The sequence below is a fragment of the Vicia villosa genome, linkage group LG1 (genome assembly GCF_029867415.1).
Source record: "Vicia villosa cultivar HV-30 ecotype Madison, WI linkage group LG1, Vvil1.0, whole genome shotgun sequence".
NCBI classification, from domain to species: domain Eukaryota; kingdom Viridiplantae; phylum Streptophyta; class Magnoliopsida; order Fabales; family Fabaceae; genus Vicia; species Vicia villosa.
The window spans coordinates 59,469,847-59,491,296 of NC_081180.1; the positions used below are offsets into that span (position 1 = coordinate 59,469,847).

General features: G+C 32.2%; 1 protein-coding gene across 1 annotated transcript; it reads right to left on the reverse strand.

Moving 5' to 3' along the window:
- Positions 1-201: 201 nt before the first annotated feature.
- LOC131638951 (uncharacterized) lies at positions 202-3,263 on the reverse strand. Its single transcript, XM_058909478.1, has 3 exons — positions 3,205-3,263; positions 2,557-2,969; positions 202-1,481 (listed from the first exon to the last, which is right to left on the reverse strand). The coding sequence occupies exons 2-3, from the start codon at positions 2,929-2,931 to the stop codon at positions 627-629; spliced, it is 1,230 nt and encodes a 409-aa protein (XP_058765461.1). The 5' UTR covers positions 2,932-2,969; positions 3,205-3,263; the 3' UTR covers positions 202-626.
- Between the last annotated feature and the right edge of the window lie 18,187 nt (positions 3,264-21,450).

Genomic DNA, 21,450 nt, shown 5'->3' on the forward strand with positions numbered 1-21,450 from the left:
TTGTTCCAACTTTACCTTATGTTTTAACCTTTTGATGAGAAGTTTTACTCATACTTTGACTCTTTGATGAGCTGCTTTACTCTTTGGTGGGGAGTTTTACTCAGACTTAAGCCCTTTAATTTAACTTTTATTTTCATTGTATCTGTGAGAAAACATTCAAACAAAATTTTTGTACAATTTAATAATTAATTAACAGTAAATTCATTGTATTATGCAATCTTTGGAATCCGCATTTAAAACAACTTTTATATTATTTAGCACATATTTGATACATCATCATTGATGTCTCCTTTAATTAGTGTTAAGTAAGGTGGTTGGATCTAATCCAACCCTATAAAACCGACTTGTAGGATGAGAATTGCCCTCACTTATAAAGACATATTCAAGACATATATTATCCAACATAAAACTCTTAACCGTTAGAAAGTTAAAATCATAATTGAAACTTTTTTACATCTTGAGAGAACAAAATTTCAAAACTAAATCTTACTAGTACAATCGCAAAAACTTCATGTGTGTGAAGAACATCTATATCGCACATCTACTGTTCTACATTATCCTGTAAGTCAAGTCAAGCATACTTCCTTGATGAAATTGAAAACAAATATACACACAAAAAAACTACATTATTTGACTGTGTTCCAACCTAGAGGCAGCTTCCATTTTCTATGCCAATATATAGAAACTCTTCGCCACAATCTGTATCCAAAACCATACTCAAATGCTTGATCATCATGTCCATCATCAACAATCAAAGGCAACCAAACATATCTAGAGTCTCTTAACTCACCTGGATTCCATCTATCTGCCATAAAGATAAACAAACCAGGAAACTTTTTTAATGGAAGCACAAAAGCACTTTGTGCAAGAAAAGTCGAAACTCGAAACATTTTGTTTCCACCTACACAAGGATTTCCAATTGTTTCCCAGGTCCCCAAGATTGAATCAGATGCATGAACAAGTGCTTCATTTGGTGCCCATCCAGTGCACCCTGATGTAATCATGTAATAAGTTCCTTTGTGTTTGAACATAGCCGGTGCTTCTCTTCGCTGTCCGACGAAAGCCCTTCTCATAACAGATGTCACATTGAGATAATCTGCAGTCAAGGGTCCAATGTGCATTACATTGTTTCCTTCGGATGAGTATATTAGATATGCAATGCCGTCTTCGTCTTGGAAAACTGTCATGTCCCTGCTTTGATATCCATGCGGTCTTTGGCTACCGAGATATTCGAATGGACCGATAGGTGTATCACTGACTGCTATGCCGATAGAAGCTTTTGCGTAATTGGCGCTGTCGATATGCATCCACATCACATACTTTCTTGTTTTTTCATTGTAAATAACTTTTGGTCTCTCAAGCACATTGAACTTGTGTAGATCATGGGTTTTATTTGTTTTCTCTGCTGTTAATACAAAACCTTCTTTTTTCCAGGTCCATAGATCCTTAGAAGAATAGCAACCAACTCCTATAATGTCCACCTGATGGAGAGAGAGTGAGAGATAGAGACTGTGAGCTTTGTTACAAAAATTATTTGGAAGCTAATGGAATGAACTCTTAGCTCATTCGAGCCGTTCACCAGACAATAACTTGTTTCCATTGGTGCTGAAGTTACAGTCTGGAACAGAAAACCATTTCAAGAAATCTTTGATGAACTCAATTTGGCCAAAACAGATCAGTAGTTGCATTTGATACAAATTAAAATGACTCCTAGATTTGCTACTTTATAAATTCTTTTTTCAGAGTAACAAAATATATGTCAAAGTAAACAATTCAAGAACCAAATTAACCATTTGAAACGACTTCTCTGCCAAAGACTTCAGTTGATAACAGCGGTGTTAAGAAAGTATGGAAGTTACATTGAATGCATTTGGAACATAACTGCATACGGCCCCTCATCATGAAATAGTACAAAGATGAATTAAACATGTCTACAAAACTAGCTAGGGCAAAACAACTAAACAAATACTTATGCTATATGCCTTTATCATGCAAGTGTTTATCTATTTCTATAACAAAAGATAAACTTAAGTCAAACTGTTTTCATTTAAGTTATCAGTTGTTTTCATATGATATCCTTGCGAGCCTATAAATAGGCGTGGTAAAAAGGGTATCGGACATATCCATTTTGCCTGCATTTTCTTGTGGGTCGGACTATGATTTTAGGTCTGCCCCCTTAATTTGCTTGCACCGCTCCATTTTTTTCCATGGATACTGGCACTATAAAGAATTTTTACAATTTTTAGCCATTAGGGGGTGCAAATCCTGCATTCCCGCCCCACCCTCATTTTTTCGTGGAGCAGACCAAGGTTTTATGTCCGCGCTCTCAATTATGCTTGTCTCGCCCCGCACCAATTTTTGCTAGTTTTTTATTGATGGGGCTAAACAGGACGGACATGCTAGTTTGTCACTCCTACGTATAAGTATAAGTTGTTTACATAGGGTCTCTCAAACGCGCAAAAGTACTTATTTTAATAGATAAGTAAGTCAAATCAATAAAAAACTTACTTAATACACTTAAAACAACAAACTATTTAAATAATTAAAGTGACTTACACGAGCAGGTCCTTTGTTCTTCTGAGCAAGGTAAGTAGGTCCATCTTTATATTCACCATACCAATAATAAGTGCTTGAACTTTCATCAAACAGAATGCACCCACCATGAGCTTGAATAGGATTTCCATCAGTATCCAACCAAATCCTCCCAAGGTAGAAATAATTATCACTTCCATTCCCTTTCCCTACAGTCTCCACCGGAAAGAAAACCTCTCTAAGTGATGAATCTTGATCCAAAAACTCATCAACCAATGGTGTTATTGACTGGATTTGAGGTAAGCTCTTTTTGCTTGATGGTGGAATTTGGAAGTTGCAATTTTCAATTTGTTGGAGTTGATGAAAATGAGAAGAATCAAGAGGTTGAGGTTGAATCATATTCTTATTGGAATAAAAATGAAGTAAAAATATGCATCCTAAGATTAATAAGGTCCATAGTATTAGAAGTGATATAGAACAATATCTATTTCCAGTGTTGTGATGTAAAGTAGTAATTGGTTTTCTGTATAGATTCTTCATCCTCATTTTTCTTTTCTTGATTTATAGGTTCAAAATGATGCTGGAAATTGAAACTAAGGAATTGTAAACAAAGCTAAGTGTAGCATAGTTGATATAAAAAACTGAATAATGATTATTAGAAGAGAGACTCACCTGAAACTATGTAGGAGAAAATGAATTCAAATATGTTTGCAATTTGGATCTGGGATTGATCTGGGTAGGAGAAAATGACTCTGACTTTGCAATGAAATATACAAATTGCTTAAGGTGGGACCCTTTTCCCTCCTATTCTTATTATTATAAAAAGAAATACTAAAAAACATCAAAATAAATGAAATTGTTAATTGTTATAATCTTTTGAATATTTTTATAAATATATTATTGAATATTAGTAAAGTATCTGATAAATCAATCAATAAATAAGTGGTGAACACTCTGCTACCCTTGAGTTTAGTTGGGTATCGATATCCTCAATCAATCAAATAGTGGAATTCAATGCCACATCATTTTTGTATTTTATTTTATTTTAAAATAAATTAAATTTTACATATAATATCAACTATCTACCCAATACTATAATGTTGCTCAATCTTACTAATATACCCTTCCTTCAAATATTTTTTACACTAACAAAAGGCTATCTAAGTAATTAACAAAATAAATATTGCTCAATGCCATTTGTGTGCTTCTCATTGGTCACTTCTAAAAAGTTTTGTACTTCCATTTCACTTTTGAGCACATTTCGTTTCCCTCCAATTGATAGATACCCACTCCTTTGCAAAACAGAGCTTCATCGTTTGCACTATGTCAAACAAGCCAACACTTGTCACTTTATCATTGGCTACATTGCTCATTTGAAAATTATCCCTCTCTTCTTCCTCCTCACTTTCGTTCTCTCTCTCTCTCATCTTCTCTTTTCCCTGAAACCCTAGAATCACAAAAAACAAACCCTAAACTCCTCTCTCTATTCTGATTCAGATATAGAAACATGGAAGAAGGATATCATTCCTCTCGTCGTCGCCACCATCGTGTATTCTGTCATCGTCTCATCGTGCCACCACCAATGGTTTTGCCGCCGTCATCTCTTCTCGCCACCACCACTGTTTTTGGCGCCGTCATCTCTTCTCGCCACCACCACTGTTTTTGTCCCTGGTTTTTGAAAAACCCTCTCTCTACGCTCTGCAGGTCTTCTTTAATCAAAGGGTTTCTTCATTCTTTAGCATGTTTTTGTTTGTTGGTTTTACTAGATCCATGTTTCACTGAGTTTAATTTATTATTTCCCCTCTCTCACATTTTATTGCAATTTGTTTTGAAAATATTTAGTGTTTTCGAAAATCTTATGGAAATGAAGTAGGTGCACAATTGAAGAGATATACCATGGATTAGAGATCGAAGAGATAAAGAGTTCACTGTTGAATGGAATGTTTTGTCTTAGTTCCTCTCTCAGTACAAGCTCACGGGTAGAAAATATGGATGATGGTCTCTTAGCTTTAACTTGATCTGGTTCCTTTTAGATTAACTTCACCTTTCTTCTTCTAACATATGGTTTTCTCTCTTGATAAACCTGTTATGTTTTATCAACTTTAGCTTTCTATCTCGCAGCAAAACCTCAGCCATTCTCAAGGTATTGTCTCTCTGTCTCTCTCTGTTACCCTAACTTTTTTAGCAGACTTTGATTGAATCTATGAAATAAAATCGTTTGTTTATCAATGTTGAAGAAAGATAAAGTTGAAAAACATAAACTTTGTTCATCTGCTACTTTGATGTTTCAGTTTAAGAACCATAAACTTTTTTCAACTTCTATTGTGTTTTCATTTCAAAACTTAAGAGTTCATATGGTTTGTTTTATCTTAATCTAAGTTTTGGAAGTGGAAAAACCTAACCTTTTCATATGGTTTGTTTTATTCATTTAGTATAAGTGAATATCATTTGAACTAAGTAACTCCCTGTCACATTTTAGTTACATTTGAACTATTGAGAATAATAGTTTCATATATACAGTATGTTCTACAACTTTTTTGCATTAATTCATATTTCCCCTACATGTTTTTGGTGTGTCATGGTTGTCTGTTTGTGTTTTTGCCGCTTTTGTTTGCAATTCTGGATCTAATAAACGGTACTAATGAAGCTATATATTGTATTAACACTATAATATTCATTACTATAGTCAAAGAATTATTGTTGAGAAAACACTTAAAAGCACTTAATCAAATTAATGACGATTCCAAATGTTAGTTTGTACCTTAGATGTTGTGAATTTACCATTGATTTGATTTTATTGCAGTTTGAAAAACACTTAATCAAATTAACGACGATTCCAAATCGAGTCCTGAATTTACCATTGATGCCATTTTTTTGGGCAGGGCACTGAGTGCTTGGAATGGTTAATTTTTTCTAAATATGTGTTGCATTTGACTTAGATTTATGTATGTGACAATGGACAGGAACTGGAGGTTCTATGGAACTAAAGTGCCCACAAAATCAGAATCTGGTTCGGATATTTTCAGCAAGCGGGAAGTTATACAGAAACTGCGGCAACAATTGAAGAGAAGAGACGATATGATGCTAGAAATGCAAGATCAAATGGCTGAATTGCAAAATTCACTCTATGCTCAGCTGGGGCTTTCTTCTCATTTACAATTGTAGGTTGAAGCTGCAAACAAGGACCTATTTGACTCAGAGAGATCCAACAGCTAAGGAAAGCAATTGCAGATCACTAAGTTGGATATGTTTCTCATGACTAATCTCCCACAGGCACAACTTGGTTTGTGCAGTGTGGTGAACCTGAATACTTTTCATTTACAGTGTCTTCCCTCATGTTTAATCCCTAAAGTATATACATATAATAAATAGTCTCCTAAATATATGAAATTGGTGATGTTAATCTCTTGCATCTTAATAGTATGGAAGACATATTATCATTTTCAAAGTAGTTAAATTAACAAATCCTGGAAGACATATATCAATTTGGATTGATTCTACTTGAACTTATCATTTTCAAAGTGGTTACATCTTCTATGGAAGTTGAGGTGCTGATGTATGAGGTATATACATAAAACATGATATAACATTCTTACTCAGATATTTAATATTATGGTATTTACATGTTTGAATTTTATCATGTTTTTAGCTTGAGAGAGGTTTATGTGAAGTTGCATCACCGAACGCGCTGAGGAGTGCTATCGATCCTTCGCTCCATGGAACTTATGCACATGAATCATTGAAGACTGCAGCTCTGATCACCATCAACTGTCTCAGCAAGGTTTCCGGTGATCGACCTTCTATAGAAGATATTCTCTGGAATCTGCAGTACTCCATGCCAGTTCAAGAAGGAAGGTCCGGCACAGCCTCAACATGAATATGTATATACTTTCTGCCTATATATTTGTTTGTTGCAGTTTGTAAGATATTTGCTCAGATACATTTTCTTGAGTAAGGCCATAGGGAAATTTTATGGTGAATGTTTAAAATATTTGTTCCCTGCACTTTTGTTTGTTTGTCTCTATTATTGCTCCTTTAGAGAAGAACCGCATAACTCTCTAACAGCTCTTCTATCACCGCTACAAAATTTGAAGATATGATTTTCTTAATCCTTTTGTGTTGCCTCTTTGAAAAATATAGATAACTTGAGCATTGTTGATCTTGTGTCTTTACTTCAAATTTAAAATTAACTGTTATCTTAAGTGCTTCTTGGGTAACATCGTTTTCCCATTTCAGCTGAAAACTGCTGGAGAAGCAGTGCAATGAACAATTGGTTCAGAGTTATTAGTATTATAAATAAGAAGCGAAACACACTTACTAGCATGTTATTGGTCAAAGGGTTTCTGACAAGAGGGAGAGAAGAGATAAAAGTAGTGACCAAAGCAGCAAAAGAAAGAAAATATTGAGTCTGATAGTGATTGTATTGTAGAAGAAAATATTGAGTTTTATTTCTAAATGTCTGATACTTGCTGCCTGTATTTAATGAGTTTAATGAGTGGCAATGTTTTCCGAGTACCTGGTACCTACTGCCTGTGCACTCAATGATGAATGAAATTTTTCTATGTTGCCTATCTTTTTGTTAGTTACGTTGCTTGATATGATATAGCATTTATTATTGTTCTCTTAAATTTAATTATTTGGTCTTTGTGATTTCCTTTATTTATTAGAAATTTATTTTGTGGTGCTCATGAATTTTGTTGAGTAAAACTTGGCCTTCTAATCAATGAGTTTCTATCTTTTTTTCTTTTTTTTCCAGGTTGATCATTCTGTGGCAGAGAGTTTTGGTGGAGAAAGAAGAGCATCCATTACACCTAAAATTTATCCCACATGAGAGTTTTTTGTTCTTTTGAAGCTATAACATGTTTTGAAGCCTATTTTATGCTATAATGTTTAGGTAGACAAATGTCAGTGTGCAGGCTTATGAATTAGCTGGTAAATATACATTGCAGAATCTAAACAAAGAATATATTTTAGAACGCAGAACTTATAAAGAATTAACTGGTGAATGATATTGCAGAATGACTAAAAGAATATAACTTAAATTGCCAAACTTTTCCTATTATCTGATATGAAATTCCCAATATATATTGAGTGAGATATAATACGTATATCATATCTATTCTAAGCATCATACCTAACATCATATCTTCTCATTTGATTTAATAAAAATGTCTATTAGAGGTGTCTTTCAATATTTATTTTGACAGTAATCATTATTTCTTACTACTACTCTAAAAATTAATTGTTAAAATTTACCAATAAAAGAGAGTTTTAGAGGTGTCTTTCAATACTTTGCAATTTTTTATGATTATTATTCATTTATAATTAAATTATGAGAAAATGATTTATACACTGACAGTCTAAAATAATTTTACACTGTCAATCAATCACAATTTTGTATCAAAATAAATCTCATTTTAATTTAAAAGTTCTTTTAATGACAAATTACTTTGTTAGTTTTCTATTGGATGACAGTGTAAAATAATTTTATACTGTCAATGCATATAAATTAAACTATTAAATCATTCATTTTAAATTTACATGTTTCTAAATATATTTTGTACAATATTAAATAAATTTATATGTTATTAGGTTGTATTTTACGGGTCACTATCAACCGAATACATATTTTATTTATTTTTTCAAATGTTAAAATTCTTTTTATTCTCTTTCCGTCTCATGGGACAATTTTTTTCTTTGTATAATTCTTTAATAATTAAGTAATTAATTTCAAATTTATTTATATTTAAATAATAATATACCATATCAATTACATGAAAGTATAATGTATTTTTTAATTTTAATAACATTAAAAATGTATTTATCTCACAGGTCACTAACAAGACAATATTTAATTTAGTTTATTCAATTATTATTTTAATTTAAGAGATCAAATCTTTATTTTTAAATATTAATTTTTTCTCCATCTTACAATTATATATTTTTTTCTTTGTGTATGATTATTTAATATAATTAAATTTATATGATTACTGTTCATTTTAACAAAAGTAAATTATTTCAAATTTTACATTTATATCTAAAATTTTACATTTGTATTTTTACTATCAATGTGTTATGATATTAAGATTCATTCATGTGTTATCATATTAACAAATATTTTGTTGTTATTTTTTTATTTCATAATTATTATTTGAAGATTTTAAATTACTACATATCATAATTCAATTACCCGTGCGGGAGCACGGGTCTCTTACTAGTTTGCACTAAAAGTACTGGTATCCAACTTAAACTCATGGTTACCAAAGAACTTACCTAAATAAGTTAGTAAAAAAAATAAGGGTGGACCATTAGTAAAATATCCCATAAATCAATAAATAATTTAAAATTAAATATTAACTAATGACCATTATTATTATTGTTTATTTATATTTTTCAATTTTTAAAAATTAAAAATAAGTTAATTTTTATCATTTGAATTCCTTAAAGACTGCATATCTTTAATTTTTACAAAATTTAAGATTAAACAAATTTATTATTATTTTGAATTTTAGAAAATTTATTTTCTTGCTCATCATATTTACGAATGTTTCAGACTAACATTGTAATTCAATCTTTTTATTATCTATATAAATGTTCTTTGTGGTTATGTATCCCCATATTTAAAAACAAATACAAAACATGATATTTTATGAATTAAAGTTGAAGAATAATTGATAGAATCTTTTAAATAAAATCTCAAATATTTAATATATTGGGGAAAGTTAAAATGGACGATTATCACACATAATTATTACACATATTATATTAAAACACTACTTTAATTTTTATATTACTCTATTCATAGAGTATTGATCATTTGCATTTAAAAAATTCATAAAAATAAAAGACATTTAATAATAGTGTTTAAATTGTTTGGTGTGAACCCATTTTTATTTATTTAAGTCAAAATAATGGTTTTCTACGAAGATGGATGAAAAAAGTGAATTTATATGTTGTCTCTTCTCTAATATATTTTTGATAAATTTAATTTTCTTCTAATATGAAAATTAAATAAAATGGAAAAATGAAAATATTAATTCAAATATTTAAATATGGAAATTAATCAACTATTAAAATATTGAATATTAACGGGAATATGAAATTATTGATAAAAATATTGAATATTAATGAGAATATGAAATTACTGATCACAATATTGAATATTAACGGGAACCTGAAGTTACTAATTAAAATATTGAATATTACCTGTAACATGAAATTATTGATCAAAATATTAAATATTTAGGGGTACATGAAGTTACTGATGACAATACTGAATATTAATGGGAACCTGAAGTTAATGATTAAAATAGTGAATATTAACGGGAACATGAATGAAGTTACTTATCACAATATTGAATATTAACGGGAACCTGAAGTTACTGATGAAAATATTGAATATTAACGGCAATATGAAATTACTAATCACAATATTGAATATTAACGGAAACCTGAAGTTACTGATTAAAATATTGAATATTAACGGGAACATGAAGTTATTGATCAAAATAGTAAATATTAACGGGAACATGAAGTTACTGGTCACAATATTGAATATTAACGGGAACTTGAAGTTATTGATTAAAATATTGAATATTAACGGGAATCATTAAGTTATTGATCACAATAATGAATATTAACGGAAACATAAAGTTACTGATCACAATATTGAATATTAACGGGAACCTGAAGTTACATATTAAAATATTTAATATTAACATGAACATGAAGTTAGTAATCAAAATATTGAATATTAACAGGAATATGAAGTTACTGATCAAAATATTTTAAAATTAAGAGGAACGAAGTTACTGAGCAAAATATTAAAGTTAACGGGAGCATGAAGTTACTAATCAAAATATTGATTATTAACAGGAACATGAAGTTACATAAGGCTGTTTAGACACAATTTAATTTTGGAAGTTTCAATTTTGTTCCTGATTTTTTTAGACACAATTTAGTATTAATTATTCTTTTGTTTTCCACAAAATGTTAATTACTTTTAATATGTATTTCTCTCTCTCTCTCTCTCTCTCTCTCTCTCTCTCTCTCTCTCTCTCTCTCTCTCTCTCTCTCTCTCTCTCTCTCTCTCTCTCTCTCTCTCTCTCTCTCTCTCTCTCTCTCTCTCTCTCTCTCTCTCTCTCTCTATATATATATATATATATATATATATATATATATATATATATATATATGAGGAGGGTTATATTTACTCCAGGAATAAGTTATTATAACTTACTCCAAATCTAGACCATTGATTCTTTTCAATCTAATGGTTAAAAATAATAAGTAATTAATTATGGAGAGAGAAAATTATTACTTATTATTTTTAACCATTAGATTGAGAAGAATCAATGGTTTAGATTTGGAGTAAGTTATAATAACTTACTCCTGGAGTATATATATATGAAACAAATGCGCGTTCCACACCAAAACCCGTGCATATTTTGGTATTTTTAATTTTGTTCATGTTTTTTTAGACACAATTTAATATTCATTTTTTTTCCAGAAAACATTAATTAATTTTAATATATTTTATTTTATTAAAAAACAAATGTGCGTCTCTACCAGAACCCGTGCGAACGCACGGGTTTGTTACTAGTTTTCGTAGAAAATTATAAACTAATCTTATATGTAGTAAATTGATTTTTAAAATTGTGATTTTTTTTAAATAAAATTAAAAAAAATTATTAACAAAGACAGAATGTAGTAAAAAAAAATTGTATTAGGAGTTATAGTCAACAAATTTGTTGAAGTTTGTTCTATCTACAAAAGATATGAACGAAATTTCTCAAATAAAATATAAAAAAAATAAGTTTTTCAAATATATAGAATGTATACAGTTTTAAATTAGATTTAGTTGTCACTTGATTTTTCTTCATTAAACTTAATTTCACAAAGATTAGACATAGTAATCATCATAGTTGAGATGTAATTTTTCTATCTCGATGATATTGATTCTTTTTTACTTGTTGATTTCTATCTAAGTTTCATTGTGATGCAAAGATTCATCTTTCTCATATTTATGATTGATTAGTTGAGTTTTCTCCTTGAAATGACAAAGTACCTTTTCATTCAAAATCAACCAACTAACGTTCGTTGTTTCTTTGTAAGCGAAACTACAAATATTTTGACTTCGACTTCTCCATTGCACATAGGAGGTATGTAGGCACAAGATGCGATGTCTTGTCAAACATAATAAAAAGTATTTTTTTCTCATCCCATCATTTTTTTGTACATATCTCTTTTAAATTTTAATATACATATTTTTAAAAGGTTCATGTGGAGTACCACGGATCTGAGGGATGCAAATATGTTTCCCTTGCATAACCAACCTCGTACGCTTTTCTCTTTAGTTCTTTTTTTAAAACTTTTATGGGTTTTATTCGATTTTTTCTCATTCCTTTGGAAACAATAAATTTTAGTGGCGACTCTTGCTTTTTCTGAGTTAAGTTAATCAATAGCTTAATCTCAATTTTTTTGTCGCGACAGTCATTAGACAATGACCATTATTTTTTCTCATATTTTCGATGTTATCTCATTATGATTAGAAGTGTTCAAAACTGAACCAACCTAATAGAATATTTCTAATTGAACCAAACTAAAATGAAAATCGCAAAAAATATCACATTTTGTTTGTATGTATTTGGGTCATTTTTTAACATAACTGTGCGGTTCAGTTTGGTTTGCGGTTTGTATATTGCAAATCAAGCCAAACAAAACCACATTATGTTACAACTCAAACTTCACTTAACCAACATTCAACCCAAATTCAAACCTATTATTCTTTAACCTTACGATTACAAATAATTTTCTCTTCCTCATATTTAGAGATTCAATTTCAGCCTTCTCAAATCTCTCATAGTAATATCACACATTCTTATCATCTTCTTCCTTGGGTACATCTCGTCTTTTCTTCTCTAATATCTCCTTTCTTATGTTCTTTCTTCCAATTTTGTTTTTATCGGACATCTTCTTCTCTAATCACACATCTCTTCTGATCTTTCATTTTCATATTCTCTAATCTCTATTCTCCTCTGATTTTTGCTATTTCATTATAATGCTTTTGCTATTTTTTTATGTTTTTTATTTCTCTTTTGTCTAATTTGATTTATGTATATTAAATGAGAAACTCTTGTCCAAATATGATGGTTTTTGTAGTTATTTGTCATGTATAAATGAGTAAACCAAAAGTTAGGTTTTTCCTTTATATGTGTTTGTAAGTCTCAATAAAAAAATTGTTAAAAAATTGAATCAATTCAACCACATTGGTTTGGTTTTACTTCTAAAAGTCAACCGAACCAAACTGAACTTTACGTTTTTTTCTCTTGAGGTTGGGATGAATTTTAGCCTGAAAATTGTACCGCAAACACTACATATTATGATTGTGATTTTTTATTTTCTCTATATTAGATTTTTCGATATTAAGAAAGATGACAAACTAATAAAAAAATCGACAACTTAATATATTTTTATTATACAGAAGTTACCGAATTGATTAATTGAAATGTATTAAATTTTTATTTTGAAAATATATATATTTTTGTATTGATTTTATTAAATATTTATATATTTAGAAACTTTTTTATATTTTGCTGTTGTCGTGACCGACATACCCAAATATATATTTACAAAGAAGAAGTAGAGATGTCAATGGGGCGGGGCGGGAGCGGGGGATACATTCCCATCACAATCCCCGTCCTAAAATCTATTTCTCATCCCCGCTTCGGATCTCCGTTACGGGGGGATTTTGTCCCTCATCCCCGTCCCCGCGGGTCCCCACGGATCCCCAAGGTACATGCGGAGATCCATAAACATGATTTTTTTTATTTATTATTTTAAACCAAATTAATAGTAAAAGCTTCAAAAACTATCCACAAGAAATTTAAAAATTATTCCTTTATGATAAATATATTATTTTTAACAATATTAAATCTATAATAATGAGTGTCATGACCACCAAAATTTCAAACTAAAAAAAAATGAAATAATCACTTAGATCTCACTCTTTTACTAACAATACATATATATTTTAAATTTGTGTATAAGATTAATTATATGAAATGACCAATAAACTTTCAAAATAATTTAAAATTATATATAAATTAAGGACATTATACTATTTTAGGCGGGACGGGGACTCCACTGGGCGGGAGATATTTACGCCACCCCCGTTCCCGAAGTGACTTCGAGGAGACTTTATTCTCCATCCCCGTCCCTGCGGTGGGAAAATTCCCCGTCTTTGGGGCCCCAAATAGGGAATCCCCGCAAAGATCCCCGCTAACTGAGGCAAGTTGACATCCCTAAGAAGAAGAAGTGTGTTGACTCGAGTTCGAATCAAAAATTCTACATCTAATGTTCTCATAACCAAACTAATATGTTGTATAAAAAAATTAAATACTTTTATATATATATATATACATATTATTCTGGACTGGACCGATGTTTGGCCCAAACATAGCGTAAGGCCCAAATCCCGCTTAACCTAAGAAGGCACAATCAAGCTCCTCGTCGTCAGGGCCTGCACATGTCCTCACACCGGACATGGATCACTCTAGGTTAAACTTGGCAAGTCCACGAGCCCCTCGGGCAAGGCTGCGGATCGAGCAAGACAACATACAGGGTCTCGAGCAAGCGCCACCTACGAGCACCTATGTCTACCCTTCTTTCCGAGGACCCTCTCCTCGTATGATTCTTTCACCCTCAATCCTCCAAATAAGGCGGAGTCCAAGCGCTTTCGAGAAGACCGCGTCTCCCCTGAAACTTCGGAGCGGTTGAACCATGATGTGGACCACGTGCTGGTCTCCACTACACACGTAGAATCCTGGCAGTCTCCATTTTGACCTGGGTATCCAGCCCAATATGAAGATCTTGGCCCAACAATGAGGGACATCCTCTTTCACTAGAGGGTCAGGTAACTTCATTTCATTCTCACTCTTACCTTATACTTGCACTATGATTGCTCTCTCTTCTCACTTTGGCATCGGAGTACCTTGCAGGTACACCCCCTCCCCCCATTCATTCAAAGTCCAAACTGTTGAAGACCATTGGCGATCCAGTCTGATCAGGTACGATCATATATATAATACAAAATCATATTAATATTTTCATAGTAAATTTTTATATTACATAATTAGAACTTTTTTGCAATTACCAACTTTTGAAAAAAAAAAACCCGTCAATAACCATGTTTTGAAAAAAAATCATAAATAATCAGGTTTCAAAAAAAACTATGTCAATTATCATTGATCCTTCCAATAGATCTATAACGTAGACATTTTATAAGTTTTACATGTATACATAGACTAATATATTAACTCAGACTCTCAATCTTTATAAGTTGTGTATCTATCGCATTGATTTTGTTTAAAAAATGTAGAGTTTAAAAGTAGTGAACAGACAACGTAAATTAATATTATATATATAATCAATTAAAATATTTATACTTACTCTATCATACTACTCCCTCCGTCTCATAATAAGTGTCTCATTTGTAATTTTTCTATGTCTCAAAATAAATGTCTCTTTAGAATATCAATGCAACATTTATTACTTTTTTCCACTACTATACCCCTATATATTAGCTTTCACGTTTTTCAACTACTCCACTACCTATAATAAATAATGGTACTTTAGTAAATGATATTAATTTTATCATTAAAATCAATACATCCAATCATTTTCTTAAGAACCGTGCAAAGCTCACTCAAATAAGACACTTATTATGAGACGGAGGGAGTAGTATTTAAAAACTAAAAGTCTATTTTAATTAAGTACATATCTTTTATTGATTAAAAGTGTGAAAATATTTTACACTATGAGTACATAATTCTTTTTTTTTCAAAGATTTATTGTATTGATCCTTTTGTAACTTCGAAATTTTGTAAGTTTTAAGCATAAAAGATTAACAGATTAATTATTTTAAAAGTAATTTTTAACTTTATAATTAAAAACTGGAAAATGTTTAGAGAATTTCTCAATGCACCCCATGATCAGGGCCGGCCCAATCAATGCAGAGGCCCCGTTCTAATTTTAATAATTGGCTCAAATTTAAAATATAAATACAATTATAAAAATTAAAAAATAGACATAAAAATTACATTTATGTATTAATCAATAATATATTTAATTATAATTATTTTATGTTTTGATCTATCTCAATTTTTGTATGTATTGAGTTTTTATTATAGTATTTTTTTTATTTATTAGATTTTTATTATAACATTTTATTTATTTTGATTAATATTTATGAAAAAAATTAGACCTTTTAAAAATTTGGGGCCTCCCAAAATTTGGGGCCCTGTGTTGTAGCACTTCATGCGCATGCGCAGGGCCGGCCCTGTCCATGATTCTCTTACACACGGCGTGAAATTCCAATTATGCCACCTACTTCCGTAGATGCACATCCGGAAGCATCTTTTTTAAAAAAATTTGTCACCTTCCGCAGCACATATACAGAAGTATAATAAACTAGTGCAAATGAGGATAAAATACACATAAATTCAGTTCAGGGATTGTTCAGTATGTGCATATACGGAATGGCTTAGCGCCACATTATTCCGTAGATGCATCTACGAAAGTATCGGATATAGTTTGAATCATCTTGATCACTCCCCAATTGTTACGTTTCTTTATCAACACTCACTCTCCACAACCTAAAAACCCTACTTCTCCAGTACCATTTTCACTCCAAAAGGCAAACTTTTTGGGGCAACAAATCAAAGGGAGCAAAAAAAGATTGAATTCCAGGTAAATATTCATCTTCAACCATTGCATTGCTCATATTATGCATTAAATTGATGTTAACAAAAGTAGGGTTATATAAGTTTTTAGTCCCTGTAAATATTGCACTTTTCACTTTTAGTCCTTATAAAAAATTTTGTCGAATTTTGGTTCTCATAAAATTTTCCGTCACGAATTTTGGTCCCTCCCGTTAGATTACTCTAACGGAGGCTTATGTGGCATGCCACATGTCTCGCCACGTCAGGCAAAGGCAGAATTAAAGAAAAAGAGACAGATTGCGGGGGTTTTAAACCCCCTTTAAATAACTGAAAAAAAATAATTTCTCACAAACAATTAATCAAATATTTGGTAGACAAATCATTTTTGCATCACTTCCTTCACTTCACTAGTACCTTCAAAACTTCCACTCCACTACAAATCCAAGATTTCTTATCAGCACTATTTTCTATTTTTCTTAAGGTGGATTATGCATCGAGGTATTGAATCTTGTAATTTTTTTCTAGAAAGATTCAAAATATTGTATTTTCTTTCATATTTTGTGAGATAAATTTATGAATATAAAGTTTAATTTAATTAAGTTTTATTTTTAGGAAGAAAAATGAATTCCTTTAATTGTGACTTAAAATTTTGTTTGTTTCTTCTGTTCTAGATTAAGCACGATGAAATAAATTTTATATGATTATTCTTATGATTTAATTATTTGTTTCAAGTTTTATTAATTTATTATTACGTGTTACTCTTTGATTTTATTTATTTATTTATGTGGTCTTTATTACCTTAATAAAAACTGGTGGAGAGCCATCTACATGATGAAATCTGGTATCATGTTATAAGACTATTTTATGATTCCGATCATTATTTATTATTACTCTACTGTTAGTTTTGGTTTTAGAATACTATAAAAGGACAATACTCAGCAGTTGTTATAAAACTGGTGGAGAGCCATCTACATGATGAAAACATTTAATTCATTTTCTCTCACTGTTCCACAAGTTTCTTTACAATCTTTTGAGAATTTTCAATTTACATGTGAGTTCTTATTTCTCAATTAAAGTCTTGATGTTTTTTTGTTTTATTAACAAATACCCTACAACTATATGCAAACTAAATGTGTTTAGTTAAGTGTTTCAAGACAAAGACAATATAAACGGTTATAAATTAGGCATACTCTAAACTGTACAAATTAGGCATACTATGTGATATGGATTCAAAACTAAAAGTAACTTCTTTCATACAAGTAGGGGTGGCAAAACGGGCCGCCCGCCGCCTGCCCCGCCTTATGCCCGCCAAAAAATGAGCGGGGCGGGCATGCCCGCCAAGTAAAATAGGCATCAAAATCATGCCCGCCCCGCTAAGATGGCGGGTCGGCGGGCGGCGGGCTTACCCGCCTATTTTTATTTATATTTTTTTATTAGATTAATATGCTTTTTTTACCTTTTAATTAAACTTTTCACTTATTTTTTAAAACAATTTTTTATAAAAGTAATTTTTTAACAAATTTACTCTAAAAAATATTACATATATTTATAAATAAATGTATAAAATAAACCATCAAGAATTGCAATTACTAGAATTAACTAAAAAAAGAGTGAGTTTTGGAGGAGGAGCGGGTTTTGACGGGGCGGGTATAGCGGGCGGCGGGTTTTGGCGGGGCGGGCTTTGGCGAGCGGCGAGCCTAAAAACCCAACCCAACCCGTCAATTTTTGGCGGGTGCGCGGGCGGCCCGGGGTGCCCCAGCCCGTTTTGCCACCCCTACATACAGGATTTAAAATTATTTAGTGTGTGTTTGGAACCCATAAACATAAAATTTAATTTAATTCACTATTTTGTGTTCATTCTTTTAGATGCAAATGACGTTACTTTCTTACAATGTGTAATTTGTTTGTTAAAACCTTAATCACAAGTCACAGACTCAAATGAGAGTGGAGTCTGATTATATTAGCTTGCGAAAATTTAGTTTTTAAGTTATTTAAAGGGGTTTAAAACCCCCGCAATCTGTCTCTTTTTTTTTCAATATTGACTTTATCTGACGTGGCGTGATATGTGACGTGCCACGTAAGCCTCCGTTAGTGGAATTTAACGGGAATGACCAAAAATATGGACGGAAAATATTGCGAGGACTATTGTTTGAAGAAAATTTTTGTAAGGACTAAAATTGAAGGTTACCATATTTACAGGGACCTCTAACTTATTTAACCCAAAAAAGTAACGTTACTCCGTAGATGCATCTACGGAACGTGTTGAAGATGAACACTTCTGTAGGTTCATCTATGAAACAATGTATGTGTTGTTATTCCAGTAGTGTTGTAATTTTTTGTTATTTTTCCAATTGTTTGCAAATAGGTATGGTGCACCCCGATAATATCTCAAGAAAGGTAGTTCCTTTAGTTGATGTTTCTCTGAGTGTTGAAGGGATAGTCGAAAAGGCGGTATATGTTGATGGTGACTTTAATAGCAAGCAAGACTTTGATGATCATGAAAGCATGCTAACATGGATTCGTAGGAATGCAACTAACCTTGGTTTTGGTGCAGTAATAGGAAGATCGGATAATGGTACGACAATAAGAAACCCTTTTGGAGCAATGTTGTGCAAAAGAAGCGGGAAATACCATCCTCCTCCAAGGAATTTTAAAAGAGATTACACGAGTATTAGGAAATGCGAATGTCCATTTAAAATATATGGTTACATTTTTGCTAGCAAGAACTCGAGATTCTCTGTTATTTGTGGTTTGCATAACCATGATTTATGCACCAAATTACAAGGACATCCTAGTGTATGTCGACTCAAGCCGGAAGAGAAGACGTGTATTAATGACATGTCCTTGAATCTTGTCTAACCAAAAAATATACTTGCCACATTGAAAAGGAAGGAACCCGACAACGTATCGAATATAAAGAAAGTGTATAATCAACGGTACCGCAATAATAAGGCGAGTGGGGGAGATAGGAGTGAGATGCAACAACTATTGAAAATGTTGGATGACAACAAATACATGTCGCAGTACAGAACTTGCGATGACGGGGTTATGGTCCGAGATATTTTTTGGATTCATCCAGATTCAATAAAGTTGTTCAACACTTTCTCGACAGTGCTCCTTCTCGATGCTACCTACAAGACCAACAAGTATCGACATCCATTATTTGAGATGGTCGATGTTGCATCCACTGAAAAGACGTACGTCATTAGTTTTGCTTTTTTGGAGTGTGAAAAAAGGATAATTTTATGTGGCATTGGAAGTGTGTCAGTCACTTTTGAAGCAACAAGTCGAGATGCCTAAGGCGATTGTTACGGACCGCTATACCGCTTTGATGAATGCAGTTGCAAAGATATTTCCTTCTTCTAATGTATTACTTTATCGATATCACATAGCATGTAATGTGAGAAGTAAGGTTAAACCCGTTATGGGTACAAAACAAGTAGATACCTAAAGTGGGAAACCAGTGAAGCCCGGAGTGGTTGTTGACCAAATAATGGATGCATGGGCTCATATTACAAGTTCTTCGACAAAAGAATTATACGCCGATGTTGTATTACAATTTCAGAAAGTATGTGAAAAGTATCCCAATTTATTGAAATATGTTGAAAGCACCATTCTTGACAAGGTGAAGGAGAATTTTATTTGTGCGTGGACTGATAATGTCCGACACCATGGGAATACAACCACCAATAGAGTTGAGTTGGCACATGCTACTTTGAAAATTTGGTTGGGTAATAGCCAGGGTGACTTGTGTCGAGATTGGGACACCATTAATCTCATGATTAAAAACCAGCACAATGAGATACAAACCCCGTTCAGTCGGAGCATTACGGTGTTGGAGCATCCATTTAAGGAAAACATCCTTTACTCTCAATTGATCGGTAATATGTCCCAGACCGGATTTAACTATATCTTTCACGAGGCCAAACAAAGTGAAACTTTTGGTGGCGATAGCGCAAAATGTGGTTGCACTATTACTAGGACGTATGGTCTCACATATGCTTGTGTTATTGCTAAATAGGTGAGACTAGGTAAGCCAATAAGAATGGATGAAGTCACTCCTTATTAGAAGAGACTTAATTTTGATGATGATGATGATGATGATTGCATCGAAGGAGAAAAATCGAATATCTCTATTACTTCCGAATTAGAGGCGCTACAAGAGAGATTTTTGAAGGCCGATGATAACATGAAACTATACATTCAAGAACAATTGCGGAATATCGGATTTCCATAAACAACCAACATGAAACTGCCGTCTCAATCGGTTAAAACAAAGGGTGCTCCGAAGAAAGTGAAGCCTACGCCGAATGAAAACTCGACTACACGGTCTCCTTCATATTTTGAGCACCTTGACAAACTCTTTCCCGACTCACGTACTCTGAAATCGCAAAAATCTCAAAAAAATTCAAACAAAGGAGCTCGCATTAGCAAACCGCCTCTGACACCTATTCCACCGAAAGTTCCGACTGTGACATCTATTGTTCCAAAAATAACATCAATCGAAGAGGTACATGGTGCTCAAAAAAGTCCGTTCATCGACGAGATACCGGTTTTTATGCATAAATACATTGACTAGATCGTCAATGTGGCGGAGACGGTAATTACGGTTTCTGAGCCGTATCGGCTTTGCTTGGTAAGGGAAAGGATGCCCATAAGCTTATCTGTCATGAACTTATCGAAGAGTTGATGAACCATAAAGACTCGTACACGTTGGTATTTGGAGACGGAGCTAAATTTGAATCAGTTAACGAAGCTCTTGTTCCTTGGTTGGGCGCTTACGCATCAATTTCAAAATGGAACATCTTATTGCATGCGCATATGACATGGTATACATTGACTTGATGCGTTATGGTTTTTCGGAAACCTTTTTTCTGCTCCGCACCGCACCTCCTACAAATTCAAATGATCGTATTATGTGTGTTGGATGGCTCACAAAATCGAAACATTTTGTGCAAGTTTAGTTGAAATCGGGATGCCCCATACCACCTACATCATCGGAATGGACGCTTCATCATACCGAGAATTTTGAGACGTGGTCGGATCTTTTTGTGGATACGATGCATGAATTCGAAAGATTGAAGAATGTCGAAAAAGAATCGAATGCGAAAAAGTCAAAATTGGAACCACCAATAGATTTAGCCGGCGACAGTTCTTTTGATGTATTTTCTAGTTTCAAAGTGTAATATATGCACTC